General features: G+C 39.4%; 1 protein-coding gene across 1 annotated transcript in view; it reads right to left on the bottom strand.

Annotated features, from left to right (window-relative positions):
- Positions 1-803: 803 nt before the first annotated feature.
- Positions 804-23,662, bottom strand: part of LOC135707378 (lysine-specific demethylase 6A-like) — a 45,167-nt gene continuing 22,308 nt past the window's right edge. Inside the window, exons 4-9 of the mRNA XM_065229191.1 lie at positions 15,449-15,977; positions 14,085-14,920; positions 13,327-13,883; positions 13,044-13,253; positions 12,716-12,842; positions 804-3,007 (exon numbers count right to left, since the gene is read on the bottom strand). Coding sequence (XP_065085263.1) covers positions 2,600-3,007; positions 12,716-12,842; positions 13,044-13,253; positions 13,327-13,883; positions 14,085-14,920; positions 15,449-15,977 — 2,667 coding nt within the window. The 3' untranslated portion in view covers positions 804-2,599. The remainder of the gene's footprint in view (positions 3,008-12,715; positions 12,843-13,043; positions 13,254-13,326; positions 13,884-14,084; positions 14,921-15,448; positions 15,978-23,662) is intronic.

Raw genomic sequence — 23,662 nt, 5'->3', positions numbered from 1 at the left:
TAATTCGGTTGAGCCAAATGAATGAAAATACAAAAAGGCATTATCTTGATACTCTTGGAATTCTTCATAGTTTTCCATGGTGTTTACAAGAATTTTCTTCGAATCATCTCTAAATTTCTTCAGAGTTTGTCGCCTTAGAACTCTCTCTGGTATTCCCTTACAATTTGCTCCATAGTACTCTTGAAATTATCTCCAGAAGGCTGGTTTTAATTAGGTTCTCGCTGTATCACCATTTGAATTGTCTAGTCCAAACATGCTTGGCATTCTTCCCATAACTCCCTTGGAACTCTTCTCTGAAATAACTCGGTGGTATCTCCAGAATTCATCCTCAAAATTCTCATTACATTTCTTCAGTGACAGTATCCTGAAAAATGCAATCCAAATCAAAGTCTTGTACATTTATTCCAAGGTCCAGAAGAAATCATCGTGTCATCGAAATTGATGACATTTCGTTTTTTTTTCTATTCGCAATCACCCAGGAACATGTAGGTAGGGGAATTTACGTATTCTCGTCAATCTAAGCAGCGTCTGCACTTCTACTAGCATTTTCTCAGCGTCACGCACATTTATGATGTGTCTGTTTGTTTACATTCATCTGCTGCTTTACTTCTCTATCCATTCCAATCGACAGAATTTTTCAAAACGTTTTGAAAGCGTTTTTACAACGCTCCAAACTTCTCAGGTGAGTGTGACTATTGTCGGCAGCCTCTTTTTCTTCGGCAACCTTCCCATTAGAACTGCGTGTTAACCAGCTGTTCTATTATCGGCAACTCGAAATCAACCCCATTTTGTAGTGCGTATGCTTTATTTGAAGAAAAATGTAGCATTACTGGATTGCTCGATCGTTCAAATATAATCAGATTGAAGCTGAAAGGCTAAACAATCGTTTGGACACATTCAGGGAAGTGCGTTGATGGGAAAACATAGTGAAATTAACTTTTAAATTTAGGTTGCCGAAAACAGTCAATGGGTGCCGAAGTGAAAGTCTAATGTAGAACTTCTGGATGAACGCATAAGGAAGGTACTATGCGATTATAGGCAGTAGACTTCTTGATAACTACGCCAACTAGAAGCAGATAGCCTCTACAATTCTTCCTGAGCATTTACCAAAACACTTATTGAATGTTTCTAGAGGCTCGTAAAACTCCTCATCGAACAAGCCCTAAAAAGAAGTACCTAGTGCCTAACATTCTACGAAAGCATTCGAAGAGACCTCTCATAATGCCGTTAGGCCATCTTTAGAGAACCTCAACAAATCTATCAAGACCTTCCAACGACCCATGACAGATCCAACTGCAACCGAGAGAGCGTAGCAAGAAGCAACGAAATGTCAAACCCGAAATAAATCCTGTCTAACCTAACCGGTGGTACCAACCGTGCAACGCACCCTCATCAGACAAACTGGCTACAAGAACCATCCCTATCACACAACAACTACCACAACAGTAGTAGCGAGTTCCCAGCTCTTCTGGATGTCCGGGATATATCCGCTACCAAAACTGACGTTATTTACTAACACGTATCCTAAACTCCGTTTTGTTTCGCAACCTTGGTACTTCCTAACTTCCCAAGATCTGACTCCAAACGTCGAAAAAAAAAATGAAACGGTACATGGGTGTTAGTGAGCGATGGTGGGTGAGCGAATGATTGTGATCGTCTTGTTCTGTGTTGATGATCGCGCGACGAACTATGTGAATGTTGCTTCTTATCGTTCTGTTAAATGTGTTTTGCATTTCGATGACTCATTGTTTTTATTAGAAATATATATTTGTGCCTTCTTCTGCTGCTGGCTGGTGTGTGGTGTGGTGAGATAAATTTATCGTGTCTTTGCTTCAAAATGTTAACTTACTTATTACCGTTTCCGCTACACCACACTTCTTTTTCCGGTTGTTAAGACTATTTAATTTTTGTTTTGTTATATTTCCTGAGGACTGTTTTGTATTCATTTTTTTCCCGTTTTCGTCAAATAAACCAAAAACTATATCGTTCACTTTTGCGGGTCATTTTTGTTTGAGTGTAGGAAAATATTTCTTTGTGAGTGTGAATAAAAAGCCAATCACTTGCGCTGCTTTAAGCTCGAACGGACCCAATTCAACACAAAACACTCCACCGAATGAAATCTAGGCATTCTCCTCTTTTGCGGCTAAAATAAATTAAGCTACTTATTAGGTTAAACGGGAGGATTCCTGCGGCTTACGAACCATTCCTTTTCGCTTCCATTTTACTATTTGGACCTTACCATAAAATATATATATTAAGAGCATATAGAATTCAGTAGAGCAGTGATTGGTTGCATATAAATAATTACGAGTGTACTTTTTTTTTTCTTGGCTCAGCTTATCCTTTTCTAGAGCAAGGATTCTTATTTTTCGCAATATTCCATAGAGTAGAATACACAATTTAGATATGTACAGAAAAGCAAATAGAAGTCATTCATTTACAAATTACACATATCGACTTTGTTCCTCTGCTTCATCGTCGTCGTCGCCGTGGTCTCTTCCGGGAGGGATCAGTAGTTAAGTCTTTTGAGTTTTGGTGAAATTGAACTAAACCTTAGTTGGTAGTAGTCGGTGCAGAAGACAGAAGCAGTTGTGTTACCTTACGAAACCTGCATGGGCGTTGCGGCCGCCGCGGTTGGTTGTTGACTACTACTGCTGGCGGGCGTACCCCCGATCGACGAGCTGGACGAAGACGAACTGATGGTGATGGATGACGAGGATGCTGCAAGCTGTTGCGATACCGTAGACGACGATGATGACGGTTGCTGCTGCTGCTGCTGCTGTTGCTGTTGGATCGATGGCGAAGCCGACAGTGGCGGCTGTATTGGAAGCGGAGGAGGGATGTGCAGGGCAAAGGCATCGTACACCTGCATCAGTTCGGCCATCTTGTACTCCTCGAGGCAGACGAAACCCTGCAGGTTGGGAGCATGCTTCCGCGCGCAGCCCATGCAGTGCACCACGTGCCGCTTTTCCTGCTCCCGGATGAAGAGGACGTTGAACACTTCCACCTATAATGTGGGGGAAACGAAAGGAAGAATAGGCATTCGTTAATGAAAGGTTAAATGGGGATAGCAATGTACTGTAGTATAGAAAGCAAATGTCTGAATTTCACGCACCCCAGCCAAGCCAGAAGCGGCAAGACTGAGAACGCCTCGGAACCCAGATTGTTCTAGCATCATTTGAAAAATAAATTTTGCCATAGCGGTAATCAGTAAGGGAGTTTCCTGAATACCAAATGACAGAATGATGCCGATCGAAGTTCATTTGATTCTTGATTCAATAAGGTTTATTCTTAGACTAAAAGCTATAGGTCACTCATATCAATAGAAGTAAAGATTCAAACTGAAATTTTAAATATATTCGTTAACACAATATTATTGTATGATTATAATAATTCTACTACTTAAATGACAGGCTAGTACATCACGTTATACAGCAGATGATCAAGCTAGATCCTGCCTAAAGGCCATAGTTCAGGGAAGGCCTGCCAAACTTCAGCGAAGTCCTGCCGAAGTTTAGGAAAGTCCTGCCGAAGTTCAGGAAAGTACTTCCGAAGTTCAGGGAAGCCTTGCCGAAGTTCAGGGAAGCCTTGCCGAAGTTCAGTGAAGTCTTGCTGAAGTTCAGGGAAGTTCAGCGGAAATTCAGAGAAGTTCTGTTGAAGTTTAGGGAAGTTTTTCCGAACCATAGAAAGTCCTACCAATGTTCAGAGAACTCCTGCCGAAGTTTAGAGAAGTTCTACTTAAGTGCAGGGAAGTCCTGCCGAAATTCAGGAAAAGCCTGCCGAAGTTCAGAGAATTTCTGCCGAAGTTCCGGGAAGGGCTGCTGAAGTCCTTTCATTTCAATTCTTGGAAATCAGGGAAGTACTGATGAAGTTCAGGCAACTCATGCCGAAGCTCAGGGAAGGCCTGCCGTAGTTCAAGGAAGACCAGTCAAAGTTCAGGGAAGGCCTGTCAAAGTTCAGGGAACTCCTGCTGAATTTCAGGGAAGTCCTGATGAAGTTCAGGAAACTCATGCCGAAGTTCAGGAAAGACCTGCCGAAGTTCAGAGAAGTTCTGCCGAAGTTCAGGGAAGGGCTGCTGAAGTTCATTTATTTCAATTCTTGGAAATCAGGGAAGTACTGATTAAGTTCAGGCAACTCATGCCTAAGTTCAGGGAAGTCCTGCCGTAGTTCAGAGAAGGCCTGTCAAAGTTCAGGGAACTCGTGCTGAATTTCAGGGAAGTCCTGATGAAGTTCAGGAAACTCATGCCGAAGTTCAGGAAAGGCCTGCCGAAGTTCAGAGAAGTTCTGCCGAAGTTCAGGGAAGGGCTGCTGAAGTCCTTTCATTTCAATTCTTGGAAATCAGGGAAGTACTGATGAAATTCAGGCAACTCATGCCGAAGCTCAGGGAAGGCCTGCCGAACCTCAGGGAAGTCCTGCCGTAGTTCAGGGAACTCCTGCTGAAGTTCAGGGAAGTCCTGATGAAGTTCAGGAAACTCATGCCGAAGTTCAGGGAAGGCCTGCCGAACCTCAGGGAAGTCCTGCCGTAGTTCAGGGAAGGCCTGTCAAAGTTCAAGGAACTCCTGCTGAAGTTCAATGAAGTCCTGCCGAAGTTCAGAGAAGTCCTGATGAAGTTTAGGAAACTCATGCCGAAGTTCAGGGAAGGCCTGCCGAACCTCAGGGAAGTTCTGCCGAAGTTCAGGGAAGTTCTGCCGCAGTTCAGGAAAGTTATGCCGAAGTTCGTGGAATTTTCTTTAAAAATACCAAGATATATCAGAATATCTTCATCAAAAGACTGAAATTTTAAAAAATATACTCAAATACTTGTGATACAACTTGATAAATATGAAGATGGGTTAAAAAATATTTGATTGATCAATGGCAAAGGTGGATTTTTTTTTTTTTTTTTTTTTGGGACTTTAACCGCTATTACGGTCATTCATCCCATAAAGCAAAGGTGGATGATTTCTACAATATTTGAAGATATAGGGGAAATGACGGCTTCGGCATGACAGACTATTTTCGGCAACCCAAATTGAAACACTATTTTCACTGGATTTTCTTACGAAAACACTTCGCTGAATGCATGCAAACGATTCTTTATGCTTTCAGCTTCAATTTGACTATATTTTTACCACTGAGAAAAAGCAATCTAGCAAGGTTTTCCTGAAATGAAACACACGCACTACAAATTGTAGCTGATTTCGAGTTGCCGATAATAGAACAGCAGATTTACATGCAGTTCAAATGGAAAGGTTGCCGAAGAAAAACTGGTTGCCGACAATACTCGCTCTCACTAGAGAAGATTGGAGCTTTGTAAAAGCGTTTCAAAACAGTTTTTGACAATTCTTTCGACTGAAATTGTTAGAGCAGCTGGCAGCAAAAGATTGTAAACAAACCACTATTGCATATGTGTGCGTTCCTTAGAGAAAAAGGCTATAGAAAGAAGGTCGCTGCTTAGGTTGCCGAGAATACGTAAATTCCCCTAGTTCAATTTATCTAATTATCTTTAAAAATACCAAGATAAAACAGAATACCTTCATCAAATAGGCTGAAATTTTCGCAGAACAACATGTGAAAATTGAGGAACCTTTTGATTTGAAAATATTTCATTTAGCGATGGCAAAGGTGGGTGATTTCTAAAATAGTTCCATTTATCTTTAAAAATATCCAGATATATCAGAAAACCTCCATCAAATAGGCTGAAGCATTCACAGAGTATCCTTCAATTGGCTTACACATACTCACACTTGAATTGTTTTTATTATTTCACAAATGCACGCATTTCCAACACGACTTAGAAATACTCTCAATTTAGAAATATTTTTACTATTTATTTTCAATCACTTTCATAATGGAGTTCTTGCGATAACGCATAGATGACATTGCCGAATAGCATCCGTTTTCAATTATCGATAATTTTCTCAAAATATTACGAATTGAAATACCAAAAGAAAAACGTCACGCGCGAGCTTGATCCTGCTGACGGTGCTGATGGTTTGTCTTGCTAATTCATTCATGGATCGCCCCGTCGTGGCTTTTTTTCGCTTCTCTGTTTCGTGCGAGGGTTCCAAATCATATTGTTAGGTAATTTTAGAAGATTTAAAAAAGAGTTGTGGAAAACAAAACATTGAGGAAAATTCCTACGTGATTCTGAGGAGATTGGTATGGGGATCGTGAGGAAAATGACAGATGAATTTTAAAAAGAATGCCAAGAGAATTATGATCAGAATTCAACAAGAAACAGAGTTCTTAGCATGTTCTGGCAATAATTCCAACCCTAGTGCGAAAGATTCATCATAGAACTCCAACAAAATTGATTGCAAAAAAAAGGCTGATAATTAGAAAGGAATTCTTTAAAATACTCCCAGGGGTTTCTAAATAAAATTTCGAAAGATTTGTGCTGTTTTGAAGAGTTAAAATAAATAAAACAGCAAAAGGGGGTTTATCTTCCATTTAATTCCACTTAATTAATTTTGGTATCCATGACAGATACGTATTTCGACTACAATGTGCAGTCTTCATCAGTGTCATTCCCACTAAAGAACTTATCAAAATCTAACCCCCTTAAGTACTCATCCCCTAGGTAAAAAAGTCAAGATCATAGGTATAAAAATGAAACTACAATGTGTTGAATCGGAACCTACCTAACTAATAAAAACCAAAGATTTAAGCAAGCTAAAGGAGAAAAATCTATACAAATCTCTAATAAGGAAAATCCCAAAGGCTTGGTAGCCATCATAATGAAGTAATGAAATTGGGTTGTTAGCGGAATGCTAAATAAAACAGCAAAAGGGGGTTTATCTTCCATTTAATTCCACTTAATTAATTTTGGTATCCATGACAGATACGTATTTCGACTACAATGTGCAGTCTTCATCAGTGTCATTCCCACTAAAGAACTTATCAAAATCTAACCCCCTTAAGTACTCATCCCCTAGGTAAAAAAGTCAAGATCATAGGTATAAAAATGAAACTACAATGTGTTGAATCGGAACCTACCTAACTAATAAAAACCAAAGATTTAAGCAAGCTAAAGGAGAAAAATCTATACAAATCTCTAATAAGGAAAATCCCAAAGGCTTGGTAGCCATCATAATGAAGTAATGAAATTGGGTTGTTAGCGGAATGCTAAATAAAACAGCAAAAGGGGGTTTATCTTCCATTTAATTCCACTTAATTAATTTTGGTATCCATGACAGATACGTATTTCGACTACAATGTGCAGTCTTCATCAGTGTCATTCCCACTAAAGAACTTATCAAAATCTAACCCCCTTAAGTACTCATCCCCTAGGTAAAAAAGTCAAGATCATAGGTATAAAAATGAAACTACAATGTGTTGAATCGGAACCTACCTAACTAATAAAAACCAAAGATTTAAGCAAGCTAAAGGAGAAAAATCTATACAAATCTCTAATAAGGAAAATCCCAAAGGCTTGGTAGCCATCATAATGAAGTAATGAAATTGGGTTGTTAGCGGAATGCTAAATAAAACAGCAAAAGGGGGTTTATCTTCCATTTAATTCCACTTAATTAATTTTGGTATCCATGACAGATACGTATTTCGACTACAATGTGCAGTCTTCATCAGTGTCATTCCCACTAAAGAACTTATCAAAATCTAACCCCCTTAAGTACTCATCCCCTAGGTAAAAAAGTCAAGATCATAGGTATAAAAATGAAACTACAATGTGTTGAATCGGAACCTACCTAACTAATAAAAACCAAAGATTTAAGCAAGCTAAAGGAGAAAAATCTATACAAATCTCTAATAAGGAAAATCCCAAAGGCTTGGTAGCCATCATAATGAAGTAATGAAATTGGGTTGTTAGCGGAATGCTAAATAAAACAGCAAAAGGGGGTTTATCTTCCATTTAATTCCGCACATACCTATGATCTTGACTTTTTTACCTAGGGGATGAGTACTTAAGGGGGTTAGGGATGCCTACCAAGGTTCCGATTCAACACATTGTAGTTTCATTTTTATACCTATGATCTTGACTTTTTTACCTAGGGGATGAGTACTTAAGGGGGTTAGATTTTGATAAGTTCTTTAGTGGGAATGACACTGATGAAGACTGCACATTGTAGTCGAAATACGTATCTGTCATGGATACCAAAATTAATTAAGTGGAATTAAATGGAAGATAAACCCCCTTTTGCTGTTTTATTTAGCATTCCGCTAACAACCCAATTTCATTACTTCAGTTAAAATAAAGTTTTGAAGAGATTTTCAAAGGAATCAAAGTCTCCGGATAGGCTCAAGGGCATTCTAAGAATTAAATTCTTAGAAAGGGATGCAAGGAAATCCAAAAAGAATTCAACGGTTATTATTACGTGTAGTGTTTCCTGGTTTATCTCAGAACAATTTCAAGATAATTCAGAGCAGAATTCCAAGTTAATTCTGGAATTCATGTCATGAGAATTTTGAACAACGAAAAATTAAACCCCCGGAAGAAGAAAATTCAGTTTCGGTTTTAACAAATATTTGTTTCCAAAGTCCAGCATCTTCAATATTTTCTTTTAAGGACCATGCACTTTACATCTGAAATTGAGAAGACAAAAATCAATTTGCAATATTGCTGAGTGATTAAATTCTCAAAACAATAAGACGGGAAACTGAAGAAAATTATGCAGCCAATAGAGCAAGACATTCATTTGGTAAAGGATCACTCTGTTTTAATGGTTTATTCTAAAATTCTGGTATAAAAATTTGTTCCTATGGTATGGTTAATTTATTTTCCCTGTTCTCTCGCCGAAATCCCGGGTTTTTCTCGGTTTTCCCGGTTACTTTTCAAATTCCCGGATATTTCCCGGTTTGCTGGCCATCCTGCTAGGGTATCTAGAACATGTCCAGATGTGGCCAATATAGTTCTTACGATACTCAGTTTGACCGCCAATGGATATGGCTTTGAATTCTCATGTAATTTGATGTATCGCTTGATTGATTTCGATTTAGACAGGATTTACCACTTCCCCGGGAATACCCGGAACATGTCCGGGTGTGGCCAACATGGTGCTGGTCACTCATCATGACTCTGATTGATATTATTTTTGAATTCTCATGTGAATTGATTTATCGCATGGTGGGTTTGGCACGTTTGGCTCTGATCTGATGAAGACCCATCTCACCGGAATATGTTCCGGCCATTGCTCTGGAACCAGCGGAACAAATCCAGAAACATACAATAACATTCTATGTGACCATAGTATCTTTCTACTGTTCTATACTGTGCTAAACTTATGCAGCATCGTCATGGAATTGTGTCTGACTTGCGGTTATTCTTCTCATTGGCTTTAAATAATGTAATCGCAAGTCAGTCCCACTCAGATTTTGGCCATAAAATAAAAATGTCACGAGATTTTATCGAATATTTTTTTGGTAAGTGTAGATGCATTCTATCACATTTTACGTTTCTTTTTAAATTTGTCCCTCTAAAATAAGTGTCAAATCAGAAAACTTGAAAAACTGTTGAACGCTGTTTTCTCATTTCCAGGTTTTTACAGATGGGACTGACTTGCGATTATGGGCAGGGCAGTTAACCAAAAGCCACTTGGATGAGGTAAATGCATATTCGTAATCTGCATCAAAACCCAAACCCAAAATTTCATCAATTTTGGTACACTGGAACTATTTTAAATAAGTACGATTACATTTGCAAAAATCACCTTACTAGCGCCCCTCGGTGTCACTTTGTATGGGATCGAGCTGTCAGTTTGTCAGTTTAGTGTCAAACAGTGAAGTTTTATTTTACTTTAAAACTTGATTTAAAAATCGAGATGAAATTGTAGGGGTTCGAAAAAAAAATATCGCTGTGTTAAAAAAACGAAGCTTTTCCAGATGATTCGAAGCTCTTTCAGATATTTTTCAAAATTAAAGAACCCAATTCGCGGGCGGATTCCTCCGGTGTGAAATCGTAAAAACAGCGCTTTCACTGAGGGGGGCGACTCTATCTACGATGCAGAAAAGATTGTGTTTTACCGAAGACAACAAATCAAGAAGACTGGCAACTCTTCCATTTTCTCATATGAACGCTATGAGACAGATACAATCGCGTCATCTGCCGCTAAAAGGTAAATGCTTCGAACGAATTTGATAGCAAAGATTACATCCTCAGAAGAAGGGTTTGTGTATTTGCTCATTTTTCTATGCGTTGCTCCCACCTTCACTCAAGCACAGCGCCATTGTATCTGTCGCTTGGATTCTGGCAAAGTTGCCAGTCTTCTTGATTTGTTGTCTTCGGTTTTACTGTGGCTAGCTGCACGCACGCTGAGTAGATAGAAGGAAGATTTATGTCGATTTTGAAGATTTCCTGCAAAAACATGAAGCACGATGCAAGTAGATGCGAGAAATGAAAGATGATTTTTCGAAGATTGATCGCTAGTGTGAGATTTTTTGAGCATCTAGACTTGAGATTTAGATGTGTCGCCCTCTTCTGCTTTCACCTCCAAAATTTGTAAGTAATTCCACCTGAATTGGAATAGCACATCATCTCACTACTAAAACTTCACTAAGAAGTGATTTTACGAGCTAACCACATAAAGGTAACTCTAAGACCAGAAGGTCCTGAAGAAACGTGCTCAACTTTTTGGCTAAGCTCGGGTACTATCCGGTCCCATGCTAATCGATGCACCCCTCGAAACATAGGAAAATCCGCGAACCCCTCGTTTTATCTGTCAAACTTTCATAGCGAATCAAAACATAGTGTAGTAATAGAATTTCGACTAGAATGGGGTACGTTAATCGATTTGCTTGGGACCAATATGCTGAATAGGCTAGTCAAGCAGTGAGCCAATTTAAAATCGTAAGTTTCCACCGGTTGCTAACCAGGTTTACAATGATGAGCTAGAATACTCAATATAGGCAATTTATGTAAAGGAAATGGATGTCGACGTATCTATGAATCACTACTCAAATTGCTTCTCCATAGATAAAAAAAAAACATCAAGAGCAACAAAAGTAAGACTAGGGTTGAGCGCTAAAGAAAAAATGTACAGGGGACATTGCCTTTTCTTGTCCCTTCTGTATATACCACTGATTTATGGGGGTTATTCCCAGAGTTGAAGTGACTGTTGTCACTAGTGAAGTGAGAAAAGTCACGTCGTGATGACGTGACTCTCCATTTGACATGCACAGAGAGTCACGTCACCACGAAGTAACAAAAGTTACTTCACTAATGACAAAAGTCACTTCGACTCTCGGAAAAACACCCCCTCTGATTTTAGATTGAAAGTGACAGGCACAAAACTGAGATTCATTAATTCGTTGCTAAATAACAAATTACGGTTCAAATTCAAGACATTTCTAAGCAACGAGAAGAACTAGCCATCGTGCAAATCTTGCTAAAGCAAAAAAATCCTAGGAATCATAACTGAATGCCATGAAATTTGATTTCGATATTTTCACTGCCGATAAGACTTGCAGAAGAATCAGAAGTATCAGATTTAGAATCAGGCAGTCCAAATTTCATAACTAGGGTTACGGTATGTAATGTGGGTCTAGTCCTTTCATTCGGCCTATCACGCAAATAAATAATTAATTAAGGAATATTACACAAAAAATAAGGAAAATATTGATCACTGATGGTTGATAAATGTGTACCACACACAAATCAATTTATATCACAACATTTCAATACATTTTCAGCTCTCGTAAGTAATAAAACTGGTTGAGAATATCACAATGTTCGGAGTTTTTAGCCGCCATGACTTATAAGGTTAAGATGGGAAGGTTGACTGACGATCATCAAATGGCCTGATTATGGCATTTATTGATTGGAATTACCTGATAATACACACTAGACGTAAAACTTACAGTTGCTGTTTGAATATTTTATGTTTATTTTAATTGTTTAACAACGTTTTCACAAGTAAAACATGGACCCAACTTTAGGGACACATTTCTTTTCTATGTTCCTAACTATGGCCCATGAAATTCATTTGACAGCATATAGCAATAAGAGTAACGTCAACAATGTTGTTTTGCATTTGGATGATAAGGAACGAACAGGAAGGGAGATTTTTTCTGCCAAACCTGTATAATGAACATCACAATGTTCTGATTTAGATATTCTGCGGTCAAAAGACGATAAGCGAAATTTTTAATTTTTAATTTTTAAATTGAGTGATTTAATGTAGTTTTCGTAAAATTTTCTCTAAGAAATGTTTTGAGGAATGAAGAGCATTAAGTTAACAGTGATAGTGATAAAAAAAATACATCAGAAAACGTTACCAAGAGCGTTTTTTTGAGGATCAAACAAGATAGGACGAAGTTGCATCCATAAATAGACCCAATTTGGGGACAATAGACCCATATTACATACATTTCCCTCGTGAGTTATTGTCTTAAAAAAAGTAAGTTTTTCAACTTTTCGTGGTTTCTGATAGCAAACGACATGATAAGCATATCTAAGCATACCATTTAGCAGTAGAATATCGTTTGCAGGTAAATTCATTGATGAGTTATGATTAAAAACGTAATCGATGGCTGCATATTAGACCGAGGTTAGGGACGTATACCCTATTTTGTTTTTAATGGATTGGGAAGTTATTTGAGTGATTGCTATGGAATTTTCTGAATCCTGACAGTTATGCAACAACTATTATAGATGTTCTCCTCTAGTTTCGTGATTATCCACCCGCCGTGTATCAATTTGTTCAACGATCATACCATGTGGAAAACACCACGTTTTGTCATATTTTCCAGTTCGTTCAGTAGGTAAAACATTCATACTCACTTCACACTGACCGCAGTAGTGGGACGCTTCATTCTTCCCGCGCCCATGAAACCGAACTTCGACGCCCTTCGACTTGACGAACTCCAGCACTTGCATACAGTGCCGCATCGTTTGCATCAGACAGGTTCTGTTAGGAGAAAAATACTTTGTATTAGAATTTGCTTCAATACAATCTTCTAGGGGTATCATATTTCAAGTCAAGAATCAGTAAAATATGTTTCTACACGGGAATTTCGGTAGAACGAAAGTTAATAATATATGGGTTGTTCATCATTCGAATGGTAAAAAACCATGGTAACGAGAAACTAGGTACTGAAATGAAACTCACCTGACCGTTTCAAACAGCTTGGGGTCGGAAACCTTGATGTTCCTGGCCAGATTCCAGCTCAGATGCACCATCGGAACGATGCTCTTGTAACTTTCCAGCTTGTTCCACTCGTACCGTTGGATCGCCAGCTCGTACTGCCGCGCCGTCAGCGGACCAACATTCCATGCAATATTGTTGCACCATCCGATGGCCTGCACCCAGTGCACACAACTGTTGATAAACAAAAAAACGGTGGGGGAAATTTAGCAAATTATTCCACAAAAGTGGCCATTTTAGCACTTACCCTGCATTCACCCACACCAGGTCACCCGGCCGCTGGGTAAACCGATACACCGGAATGTTCTCCGCGTACAGGTCCTCCAGCGCGGGCCACCACGAACCGTGCAGGTAGTTGATGTTGTTCTTCTCGCACAGCGCCTGGATTCCACCCCAGTACGAATCCGGCGTGGCGAACCACTCGCAATCCCCGGGACCGATGTTGATGTTAATAGAACAGAAGTTGTTGTTTTCCTGATGGCCGGGCGTTCTACTTCCCGGCACCTTCATATACAACTGCACCGTATTCATGCCGAGGATCATATGACCCACATGCGACAGCATGTTGGCAGCGGATACGACCCGGGCAAACGGAGGTAACTTTTGCAGCTCCTGCAGTTGCGTTTTCCACTTCCGTTCGTCCGAGAGATCGACGTTCGTTCCGAAACGTAGCATTTTGTTGCTATTTTTGCACTTCTTCCGCTTGCCATTGCCCGACCCGGCACCGTTGCTATTGGTGAGGGAATCTTTGGAATCCGAATCGGAGTTGGTGCTCACGATACCGGCCAGCTTGTCCCGTTCCTCCTGTAAAAGAATTGGCAGAAATTTTTCGCTTAGAAAATGCTGGGAAATTTGGAATGAAGATGGAAAGCGCGAAAAATCATCAGAGCTAAAAGAAAAGCTTCTTCAGGCTGAAAGTTCAGTAGAACGAAAGTTATAAGCTGGACATCATTTGAAAATAAAAGTTAAGCCGATTGTTAAGAAATGTCTACCCCGAAATCTTACCTTGATCTTGTCCGAAAAGCTGGAAGCCTGGTACTGGGCATACTTCGCGATGGTCGTGTGCGATCGGTGCGAAATACACGCCCACACCTTCGACTTCATCGATTGATCCCAATTCTCGTCCGACGACTGATGGACTTGCGTCCGCACCTCGATGCTATGGTCCGGGTTGGCCTCCACCAAGGTCTTGGTCGAAAACAGTCCCAGGTCGAGCTTGAGGGCAGCGCCCAGTTGCCGAACGACAGCGATCGGATGCTTTAGGCAGAATTCCTGCAGCTGTGGACTGTAGGCATGTTTCTTGTTCTCGAGGAACACGGATGGAGTCGGCGGTTGCAACTGTTCGCGGGTCAATCGCTGCGGGGGACACTCTGGAGGGGCGGGAGGTGCCGCGTCCAGGGCCAACGTCGAACAGATGGCCGGAACGTCCTTCAGATCGGATTTCTTGGCCGCTTGCAGCAATTCCTTCGCCGTCATATCGATCGAGAAACCGGGTTTGGTGCTTGGCTCGGTTAGTTTTTCTATCTTTATGACCGGTTCCAGCTTGATGTCGTGCTTGGCCAGCAGGTGACGTTTCGCCGCGGCAGCCACCGCCGAACTGGAACTACTGCTAGTGGAACCGGCTCCGGTAGATGAGGTTGCTTCGGCTTTAATTGTCGGTGACTTTTCCCCATCCGGTCGGGACGAGGTGGAATCGGCGGGCAGGGCAGTGCCATTCTGCTGCGGATCCAGGGGTTTGATGTCCTTGATGTCCAAATCGTCGGAGCCGAACTGCTTCAGCAGTGTTTCGGCGAAATTGGCCGTGTCGTCCTTGGATGATAGGAGGGCTTGCAGTTCTTGGTCTGTGAGGGGGAGGGGAGAATTGTTTTGATGAATATGTTAGGTATAAGAAGTATGGTTGATAGGGTTGTAATTGGATGTTGAAAAATGTCGGAATCGTTCTGGGAAAAATCCAAGCTGTGAAAGAATCCTTTTGAATGATCCAACGTCCATCCGGACGCATTCGTTGATGTCCCAATGTTTGATGGAGTGAAAAGCTCACGTCCAATGGAAAGAGCAGTTCACAACGAGAACATTGGTTTAGAAGTGAGCGAAACATTGCTGTCTCGTAGAGCAATTTGCCAATGGATAATATTGAAAGCATTTCGGAATTAGTCTTTCAACCGTCTGATCCAACATTTGTGACGGCTTTACATGTATTAAATGGTTCTTCCTCAACATGGGTGAGAATTTCATGTCGCTTTTAATTCTTGAAAAACTAGTAAATTCTGCTCCAACAAGATAAATCAGTATGCAATTATTGGCAAATTACCCTACTTATATCTCGCCCAGTGTATTAATAGGCAGTAAAAAAAAAGTCATCCACTCACCCAAATCCGACTGATTGGTCGACGAGATCTGCGTGAAGGCAGCACCGCTGGTCTGACTTTGGAAACCGCCGCCGTACGTTCCCGACGCGGTCTTGAACATCTGATTACTGATCGCGGCAAAGTTGCCATTGCCGGTTAGGATCTGCTGTTGTTGCTGTTGCTGCTGCAGTTGGGCTAGCTGTGGGGGATAACCACCACCTCCACCGGCCAGGGGTGCCGGCTGTTGTTGACCTTGACCTTGGAATGTCGCGGGCGATCCCGGTACAAGCTGATTCCGCTGCTGCTGTTGCTGGGCCTGCTGCAGACGAAGCTGGTGCTGTTGCATCAAACGATACTGATGGGCATATTGCTGCAGAAGACTCTGCTGCTGGGTATTAAGATTGGTCTGATTCTGCTGCAGATACCGAAGCATCTCCAACTGCTGCTGGTTGAGATAGAAGTTCGGAAGCTGTGCCGGTCGGCCATCTTCCTGTTTGAACCGTTTGTTCGTTGCTGCATTATTGTTGCCAGGGAATGGTGCTTGATTACCCTACAAGTGGAACGATAAACATCTTGTTAGTACCGATTCGGATTCAGGAAAATCTAAGATAATGACGCACTTATAATTAAATAATCGATCTGTAGAGGCAGCTACTATCTAGCCCCACCGTATGAGTTGTAGGTGGTGTTAGCGAAAACTGCCCTTCCACATGGATTACTCTAGCATCACGGATTGAACCTCCCATCAAACGAAAAATCAATGGGAGGCATTTGATTTACCGGATGCCACACCAGTTAGTATGACGACGACCAAATTACTCCCCAGTCATCGTTCACTCAAGAGAAAAGTATAGGTACATAACGCCGAAGCCAGGCTGAGAGCACGACGACCACATAAAACGGGTAGTTCAGCGACCACATAAGCGGCCGAAAAAATTGGGAGCACGTGCGCTCTGTCGTCACTCTCCACCAGGCAACAGCAGCAGCAGAGGGCTTTGACCTTCAGAGCAGGCAGCAGACACACATGCTGGTAGCATAACCTCAATCTTTGATTCGCTACTCCTCATGGTCTCGAATAAGTGGCTTCTGCCGAAATCTCTACTTACGTAATTCCCCCGGATGTGAAGCTGGTCACTATTTCCAGAATTATTTACACAAATTATAAATTCGATCAACTATTGAATGATTTTGACTACTTCTAAGAAGCTACTTAATATCTAATAGCACCGGCGTGAATATGCACACACCACGTCCGTCCGGAGTGGCGGTTGAAATGAAATGAATGAGAGATTAAAATACCGGCATCGGCTTCGGCACACGGGCGCGGCGCAGGCGGTGCTAACGGTAGCGCTCGGCTGCCACCCGAAAGAAACGGGAGAAAATGAACCATTAATGAACTCGGAGACAGTGGGAGCTAGGAAGTGTTGCCGATATTCTCTCAAAATCACATCATCATATTTGCAGAGTTTATACATTTTTCTACATTTTGGTTATTTTGGAACTTGGAAAAATTAAGTATTCGAAATTCTTTGCTAAAAAGCACCACCAGCCAGAAGTTGGTAGAGTCTTCCCGGATGAAGGCAAAATACATTTCTGAAGAAAGTCTGAAGACATTTCTGTGGTATGTCGAAAGAAACATCCAGGATAACTCATGTTGCAAGTTAGTTCAGACAGTCGACTTAATGAAAAAAAAACATAATTCCATGATATTCCTTGATTTTTTAGTAATTTTCAACAAAATTCCAGGTGCAGTGCCTACCCGGCTTTTCGCAACACAATTCCATCAGCTATTACTTTCCTCCGATAGGTGTATATTAATGCTCTCTGGACATTTTTACATGAACTAACACATGGACCTTTACCCCCATCAAATGCAATCTGAGGAATTTTAGATTTCATGTGAAGCCTGATGGTTTTGAGTAGAATTTCAAGAAGCTCTGAATTGAATTAAAAGTAAATTTTTAATTAAAACTCTTAGGAATTTCTGAGGAGCACAACTCCTGTGAACTTCAGAGGAAAATTTCAAGGGCATTCTGAGGATAATTTCATAAAGTTTGGGAGAAAACTAATCCGGAGCATAAGTCCTTGGTTTTTTTTTAAATACATTAATTACAAAAAATGAGAAGAAATCTAAGGAACTGCAATGAATCTAAGGAGACATGCAAACGAATTCTTAGGACACTTTCAATGAGTAGAATTCCAAGGGAAGAAGTGAGCTGAATTCAATGAATATTCGAAGAATTTTTCCAAAGGGTTTCTTATTCTGGAGAATTCAAGGTAATTCCAAGGAAAACTAAAAGAAAATTGAATTCGGAGGATAGCTTCATCGAAATTTTGAGCAATATTTCAATGGAAATCTCCGTTGAACTGGACTATTCTGAGGTTTTCAAAACTAGTTGAAAGTTCCCAAATGTTTCCTGAAGTTAATGAAATCGCCTTGAAGTTCTTTTGTAGTTTGAGAAACTAGCCTGATGCTCACAATACTTCTCATCTAATTCCTAGACTTCCCTGAATTTTAAAGCATATAAAATTTTCCTCAATTTCACAAAACGAACATGGATCTCCTCTAAAGGTTCAACAATTCGCTGAAGTTCTCTAAACTTCTTTAAAATTTATGTGACTTGTCTGATGTTAACGGAACTACTTTAGGGTTCTTTTCTGAAATTCTCAAAACTTCTCTAAAGAAGCTTGTTGTACTGCGCTGAATTTAATTGAAATTGAAGTAAACTTCTGAACTTATGTGTAGACCTCAATTAACGTTTTAACGACTCTGAAGTTATCGGAAAATCTGGGAACTGCTTTAAATTTCCCACTAATTTTCTGAAACTAATGGAACTGAACGCCCCCTGAAATTTATCCAATTTTCGAAACTAAACTTCTTTCAAAAGCTGCCGCATTTTGCAAATGTACATAGCAAATCCTGAACTTCGCAGATCTCCTCTCAAGCTCCATAGATTACTCGAAATGTTTATGAAGATCACTGTCCTTCTGTGAAGTTTTCGAAGTTTTTCTAAATTTCTGGAACTTTTGTGCTTCCGCAGATTTCATGGAATTAGAACGTTATAATTAATATAGTTCTATGATTTTCACTGAAGTTCTCAAGATTGTTCTGAAGTTCTTGAAACTTCCCTTAAAATATCGACACATATTAAAAACTTCTTAAATAGTCTCGACTTTCCTGGTGTTATTCAAACTGCCTTAATGGTTACTGAATTTCTTTAAAGCTCTCTAGACTGTTCTGAATTTATCAGTATTTTAAAGAGCCCGCAATTGTGATTGATTTGCCTTGAAGCTTCAACAAATTTTCTCAAGTATTTTAACCATTAAAAACGCTCACTAATTTTCCCTGAACTTTTTATGCTTACCTGAAGTTCATTAAATTTGTTTAATAATCCGCAAAATTTTCTGATATATATATTCATAATTCCCTGACGCTTCAGACGTTTTCTGATCAATCATAGAATTCTTGAAATACCCCATAACTCCACAGAACTCCTTGTAAGTCACTGCAAATTTGCTTAAAATAATGGGATACTCTGAAGCTATCGGATCGTCCTCGAAGTAGTCGGAGCTTTGCTCAAGTTCTCTGGAATTTCTTGAATATATCGCCGCTTGCTAAAAATTCTCGCATTTTTTTAATTAATGGAACTTTGTTGATGTGCTCTAATCAACTAAGCTAAATTTTCGCATTTTTTAAGTTCTTGAAATCTCCATGATATAACACCCTTAATATACTCTCACGTCTTCCGGATGTTCATATAATTTTTATCACGTTGCACAAATTCTCTCGGCGATTTCTGAAGTTTCCGGAAATTCCCTAAGTTTCTCGAAACTTCCTTAAGGTTTCGACAATTTTCTTGAAATTATTTGAACTGCCCTTTGATCTGTCTTGATGTTCTCGAAGCTTCCCTGAAGCTCTCCTTTGAAGATCTCGGTTCTGCTCGAAAAAAAAAGAATTCCAGTAAACACCTCACATTCTCTGAACTTCTGTGAAGTTGCTGAAATATTTAGGAAGTTTTCATAAATTCACTAAACTACCCATAATCGCATAACAGTCCCATATGGATAGGAAATCAAGCAACAAGGTCTCTGTACTGCCCTGAAATTCTCTCAACAGAGGTTCTCGTTTTTTTCAGCGCATTATGGAACAATCCTGAATTTTTTCTAAATTTACGATTATAGATCTTTAAACTTCTCCAAAAGTCTGTACCAATAGAATAGATAAATTATACTATTTATGAAATCACCCACCTTTGCCATTGCTAAATAAAATATTGTTTAAATCAAATTGATCCTGAGTGGCGCCGGTTGTGTAGTGGTAAGCGTGATTACCTCTCACCCCAGCAGGCCTGGGTTCAATGCCAAAAACATCTCTGACAATGATTTAATAACAATTAATTACAAAGTGTACGTACGGTAGTAGGATCGATCATTTGTGTAATGGTTCGTGTGTGGTATTTTTTTATTAAGGGGAACACTGAACGAAGTGTGTATCGGAATATAATAATAATCTCTCATATAATGTAATACATACCAAAACGTCACATTGCAGCAGTATTGCTGTGTGCCCTACTGGTTAGATAATTTGATATTTCAATAAACAGTATACCTTACAATACACTCTCAATAACATTCCTTTTGTGTTATTTTTTTAAGGAAAACGGGATGAAAAATTAAGAATTCATAATTTCAAATTTAAAGCAAAAAATTCTCTTCGCAAATTGTCAACTCGAAAGTTTTCTCAGTCAAAGAATTGTGTTTTATCAATAAAAGTAAAATGTGTTCTTTTCTAACCCTTATGTGCGTGAGGAATTGTTATGCTTTTATTCAACACCGTGCTGTTCACGCACGTAACGGCTACATGAATAATTATATTTTTCTTCAGTAAGTTTTGTTGCTGTATTGTTTTAACTTTAGCGGTAAATAATAGAAAATGCTGTATTTTAGGTCTATTAAGTTTAAGCAAAATTATGCAGAAGGTAACTAAACATCTCGTCGAAATGAAATATTTATGAATGTAACACCAAGTTAAAATCGATCTACAATTGTAATTATACATACTGACAATGGGTAAAGCAGACTTATTTAATTTAATTTGAGACATAAGAAGCGCATTGATGGATAAACTCAGTATTTGATTATTTATAAACACGAACAAAACTAACCGCAGTTGAATCAACCATACTAATTTTCAAATACCAATCAACAAAAATTGTTTGTCTATTGGAGAGCCTAGTTTAAACTTAAAACGTTTATTTTTGTAACCTTCCAGTAGTCACGCTAATTCACTGAAGAAAAAAACGATGATTTTACATGCGAAAAAGACTAATGGAAACTTCAATCTATTTCAATCAGGCAAGGCAAATCATTTACATTCATTTTCATTCATTTGTCTCTAATTTTTTTCGTCAAATTTCCGTGAAATGACGCATAACATTTTTGTAGGTTTTAATAACTTTTGTAAATAACTAAAATCTGTATCTCTTATGCATGATGAACCAGAGTGAACAGAACCTACCATTGTTTTCAGTGAATGTAACTTATATTCACTGAAAAGTAGTAACAAGTTCTGCCCGCTCTAGTTCGTCATGCATAAGAGGTACAGATTTGAGTTATTCACAAAAGTTTTAGCTAATATTAAAATCTACAAAAGCTTCTTAAATCATTTTACGGAATTCTGTTGATGGAAAAAGTAAGAAGAAAATGAATGCACGAAATGAATGTAAATGATTTGCCGTGCATGATTTCAATAGTGTTTTTTATGTAGCGCGTGCCTGCAGCATACAAGTATGAGCACTGGAGGGTTATGAAATTAACAATAAAGTTTACTGCAGGTTTTCTAGAAAATTTAAATCCTAGTTTGTTTTTGTTTTAAGAGACATTATCCTCACGGGACATTCGTCTCTGCAAATTTAAATTTAATATTCATATTATATATTAGTTATAAGCATTCGGGCAAAAGTTCGCAAACTTAATGGAAGTTTTTGCCCCTTGGTGTGAAGAACAAAAAGAAACAACGTGCCTGTGCTCAGATCTCAGCCCAGGTATTGTAATAACTTGGCGAACAACGAAAACCACCCGAAAATAATGGTTTTCCACAATTAATGGAATAGAGCAGTTCCTTGGCAAATGACGAATTGATCAGACTTTACCTTCTTCGATTTGCATGAAACTTTGCATAGTTGTTTGTTATGGGCAAATCATTCACCTTTTTACATTCGGACATTTTGACGTTTTTGACATTTTTCAATAAATTGTAGCACGAAAACGTCGCTTCTGATTGAAATGACGCCTGAGAAAAAGTTGAACACGGTTATTTTTTAATAAAGTAATTTCACGTAAAAAAAATAAAGTTGAAACCTTAACTATCTCAAAATGTAACTGTTCAATATTAATAATTAAAAAAAAAACTCATGAAAAATGCAATGTTTTGGAATATTGAAAACATTGGACACTTGAACATTGAGAAAAATAGTAAAACAAAAACATTTGGTCAATTTTTTTTATCATCCGAAAAGCGGCCAAATTGCACGGAGTTCCAAATTCAACACTGCGTTAAAGAGTCCTGGAAAAAAAAATTCCATAGCTAGCTCAGGAAAAGCTGTTGAGGAAAAACGAGTTGCTAACTGGTTGCTAGACAGTGCAAAAAGGGGTTTTCCGGTAAACACAAATAGACTGAAGGCATATGCATGTCACATTACATCGACTGGTCGATCCAACCCGTTCAAAAACGGAGTTCCTGGTCGGAAATGGATTAATTCTTTTCTTAATCGTCACCCGGAGATTTCACAAAGGGTACCGAGCCCCTTAGCATCGGACTGCCGTTTCAGAACCGCAAATAAGTTTATGGTTCACCGAAATTCATGAATATTTTAAGGATGAAGGGTTTTTCGATTTTCTATAGAACCCTAGACAAATATTCATCCTGGACGAGACAGCAGTCCGAACAATTCCCGCCAAGGAAATTGTTTTATAGATATAGAGAATCTTACACTGCATTGTTTTGTGGAAACGCTGCTTGTCAGTTAGCCACAACGCTGTATCAGTATAAATTCCTAATGTCAAGAGAGATTTGGCGGGCCGCTGGAAAAACGGAATCGGGCTGGATGAACAGAGATGTTTTTTACCATTGGCTCGTCCAGCAGAAAACATCCTCTCCTGTAATAGGTATTCTCGATGGACATAAGTCCCACGTCTCCCTCAAAACGACAGAATTTTGCACGGAAAAGAACATAATTCTTATATGTTTTCCACCAAATTCCACCCAAGTTACGCAACCACTGGACGTCAGCTTTTTTCGGCCGCTCAAAAACTATTGGAATCAAGTTTTTGTTTAATGGATGATCGATAGCAATGGCGAAATGCTTCCACAGAAAGAAATAGCACCGCTTTTGAAACGAGCTGTAGATTGCATGACGAGCTTGCAAACCACATTGACAAACGGCGTTGTGGCCTATACCCGTATGAGCCCAATGCCGTCAATTATTCAGCTCTTATCGGGTGACGCAGTGAAGAACCGACAACGCAAGCTACGGCACCTACTACGGAATCATCGGTACCACCTACGAAATCAGCGGAAGTTGATTTGACTGATGAATACGTCACGAATCGCCTTGAATCTTTTCTAACGCCTTATCAATTGAGCGTATTCTAAAGCTGTTATTCCATTGGAGAATGGCATGGAGCAGTCATTGATACGAACCTCTATCAAGTGTGGGCAAAGGCTAGGGCAACGCTGAATGCATCACCTAATGACTTGATTGAGTCAGTATTTCACGGATTCGAACAAATGACATCCGAAGGTATGTTAAAAGCTTGGATGTTGTTGCAATTTGCCTATGTTTTATTGATTTGTAGAAACAACCATTCATTTGGCTTTGCCAACCTTGGAAACTTTGATGGAATGTGATTCGCAACAAGAAAATCGAGAACCACATGATGCATTTGATGAATCATTTTGTATGCCATCTGCGTCAAAGAAAGCCCCAACTAAACGGCGCCTGGAGAAGCTTTCACCACCTTCTGTGACCACCAGTCAAGCTTATCGTTTGTACGTGGAAAAACTCGAGAACGCCAACGAAAGAAGTGGAAATGGAAAAAAAAAAGAAAAAAAAAACGAAAGGCAGAGAAATAAACCACTGAAGCTTAAAGTCCTGACAAAAAAGCAACTTAAAAAACAGAAGAACTATTGATCCATTCTATATGATTTACCATTTAAACATGAATTTAAATGTA

The sequence above is a fragment of the Ochlerotatus camptorhynchus genome, unplaced genomic scaffold (genome assembly GCF_037179485.1).
Source record: "Ochlerotatus camptorhynchus isolate MF236.1 unplaced genomic scaffold, CSIRO-AGI_Acam_v1.1 ptg000024l, whole genome shotgun sequence".
Classification (NCBI taxonomy): domain Eukaryota; kingdom Metazoa; phylum Arthropoda; class Insecta; order Diptera; family Culicidae; genus Ochlerotatus; species Ochlerotatus camptorhynchus.
Note: the sequence above shows the minus strand (reverse complement) of the source record. Positions and strands in the feature narration are given on the sequence as shown.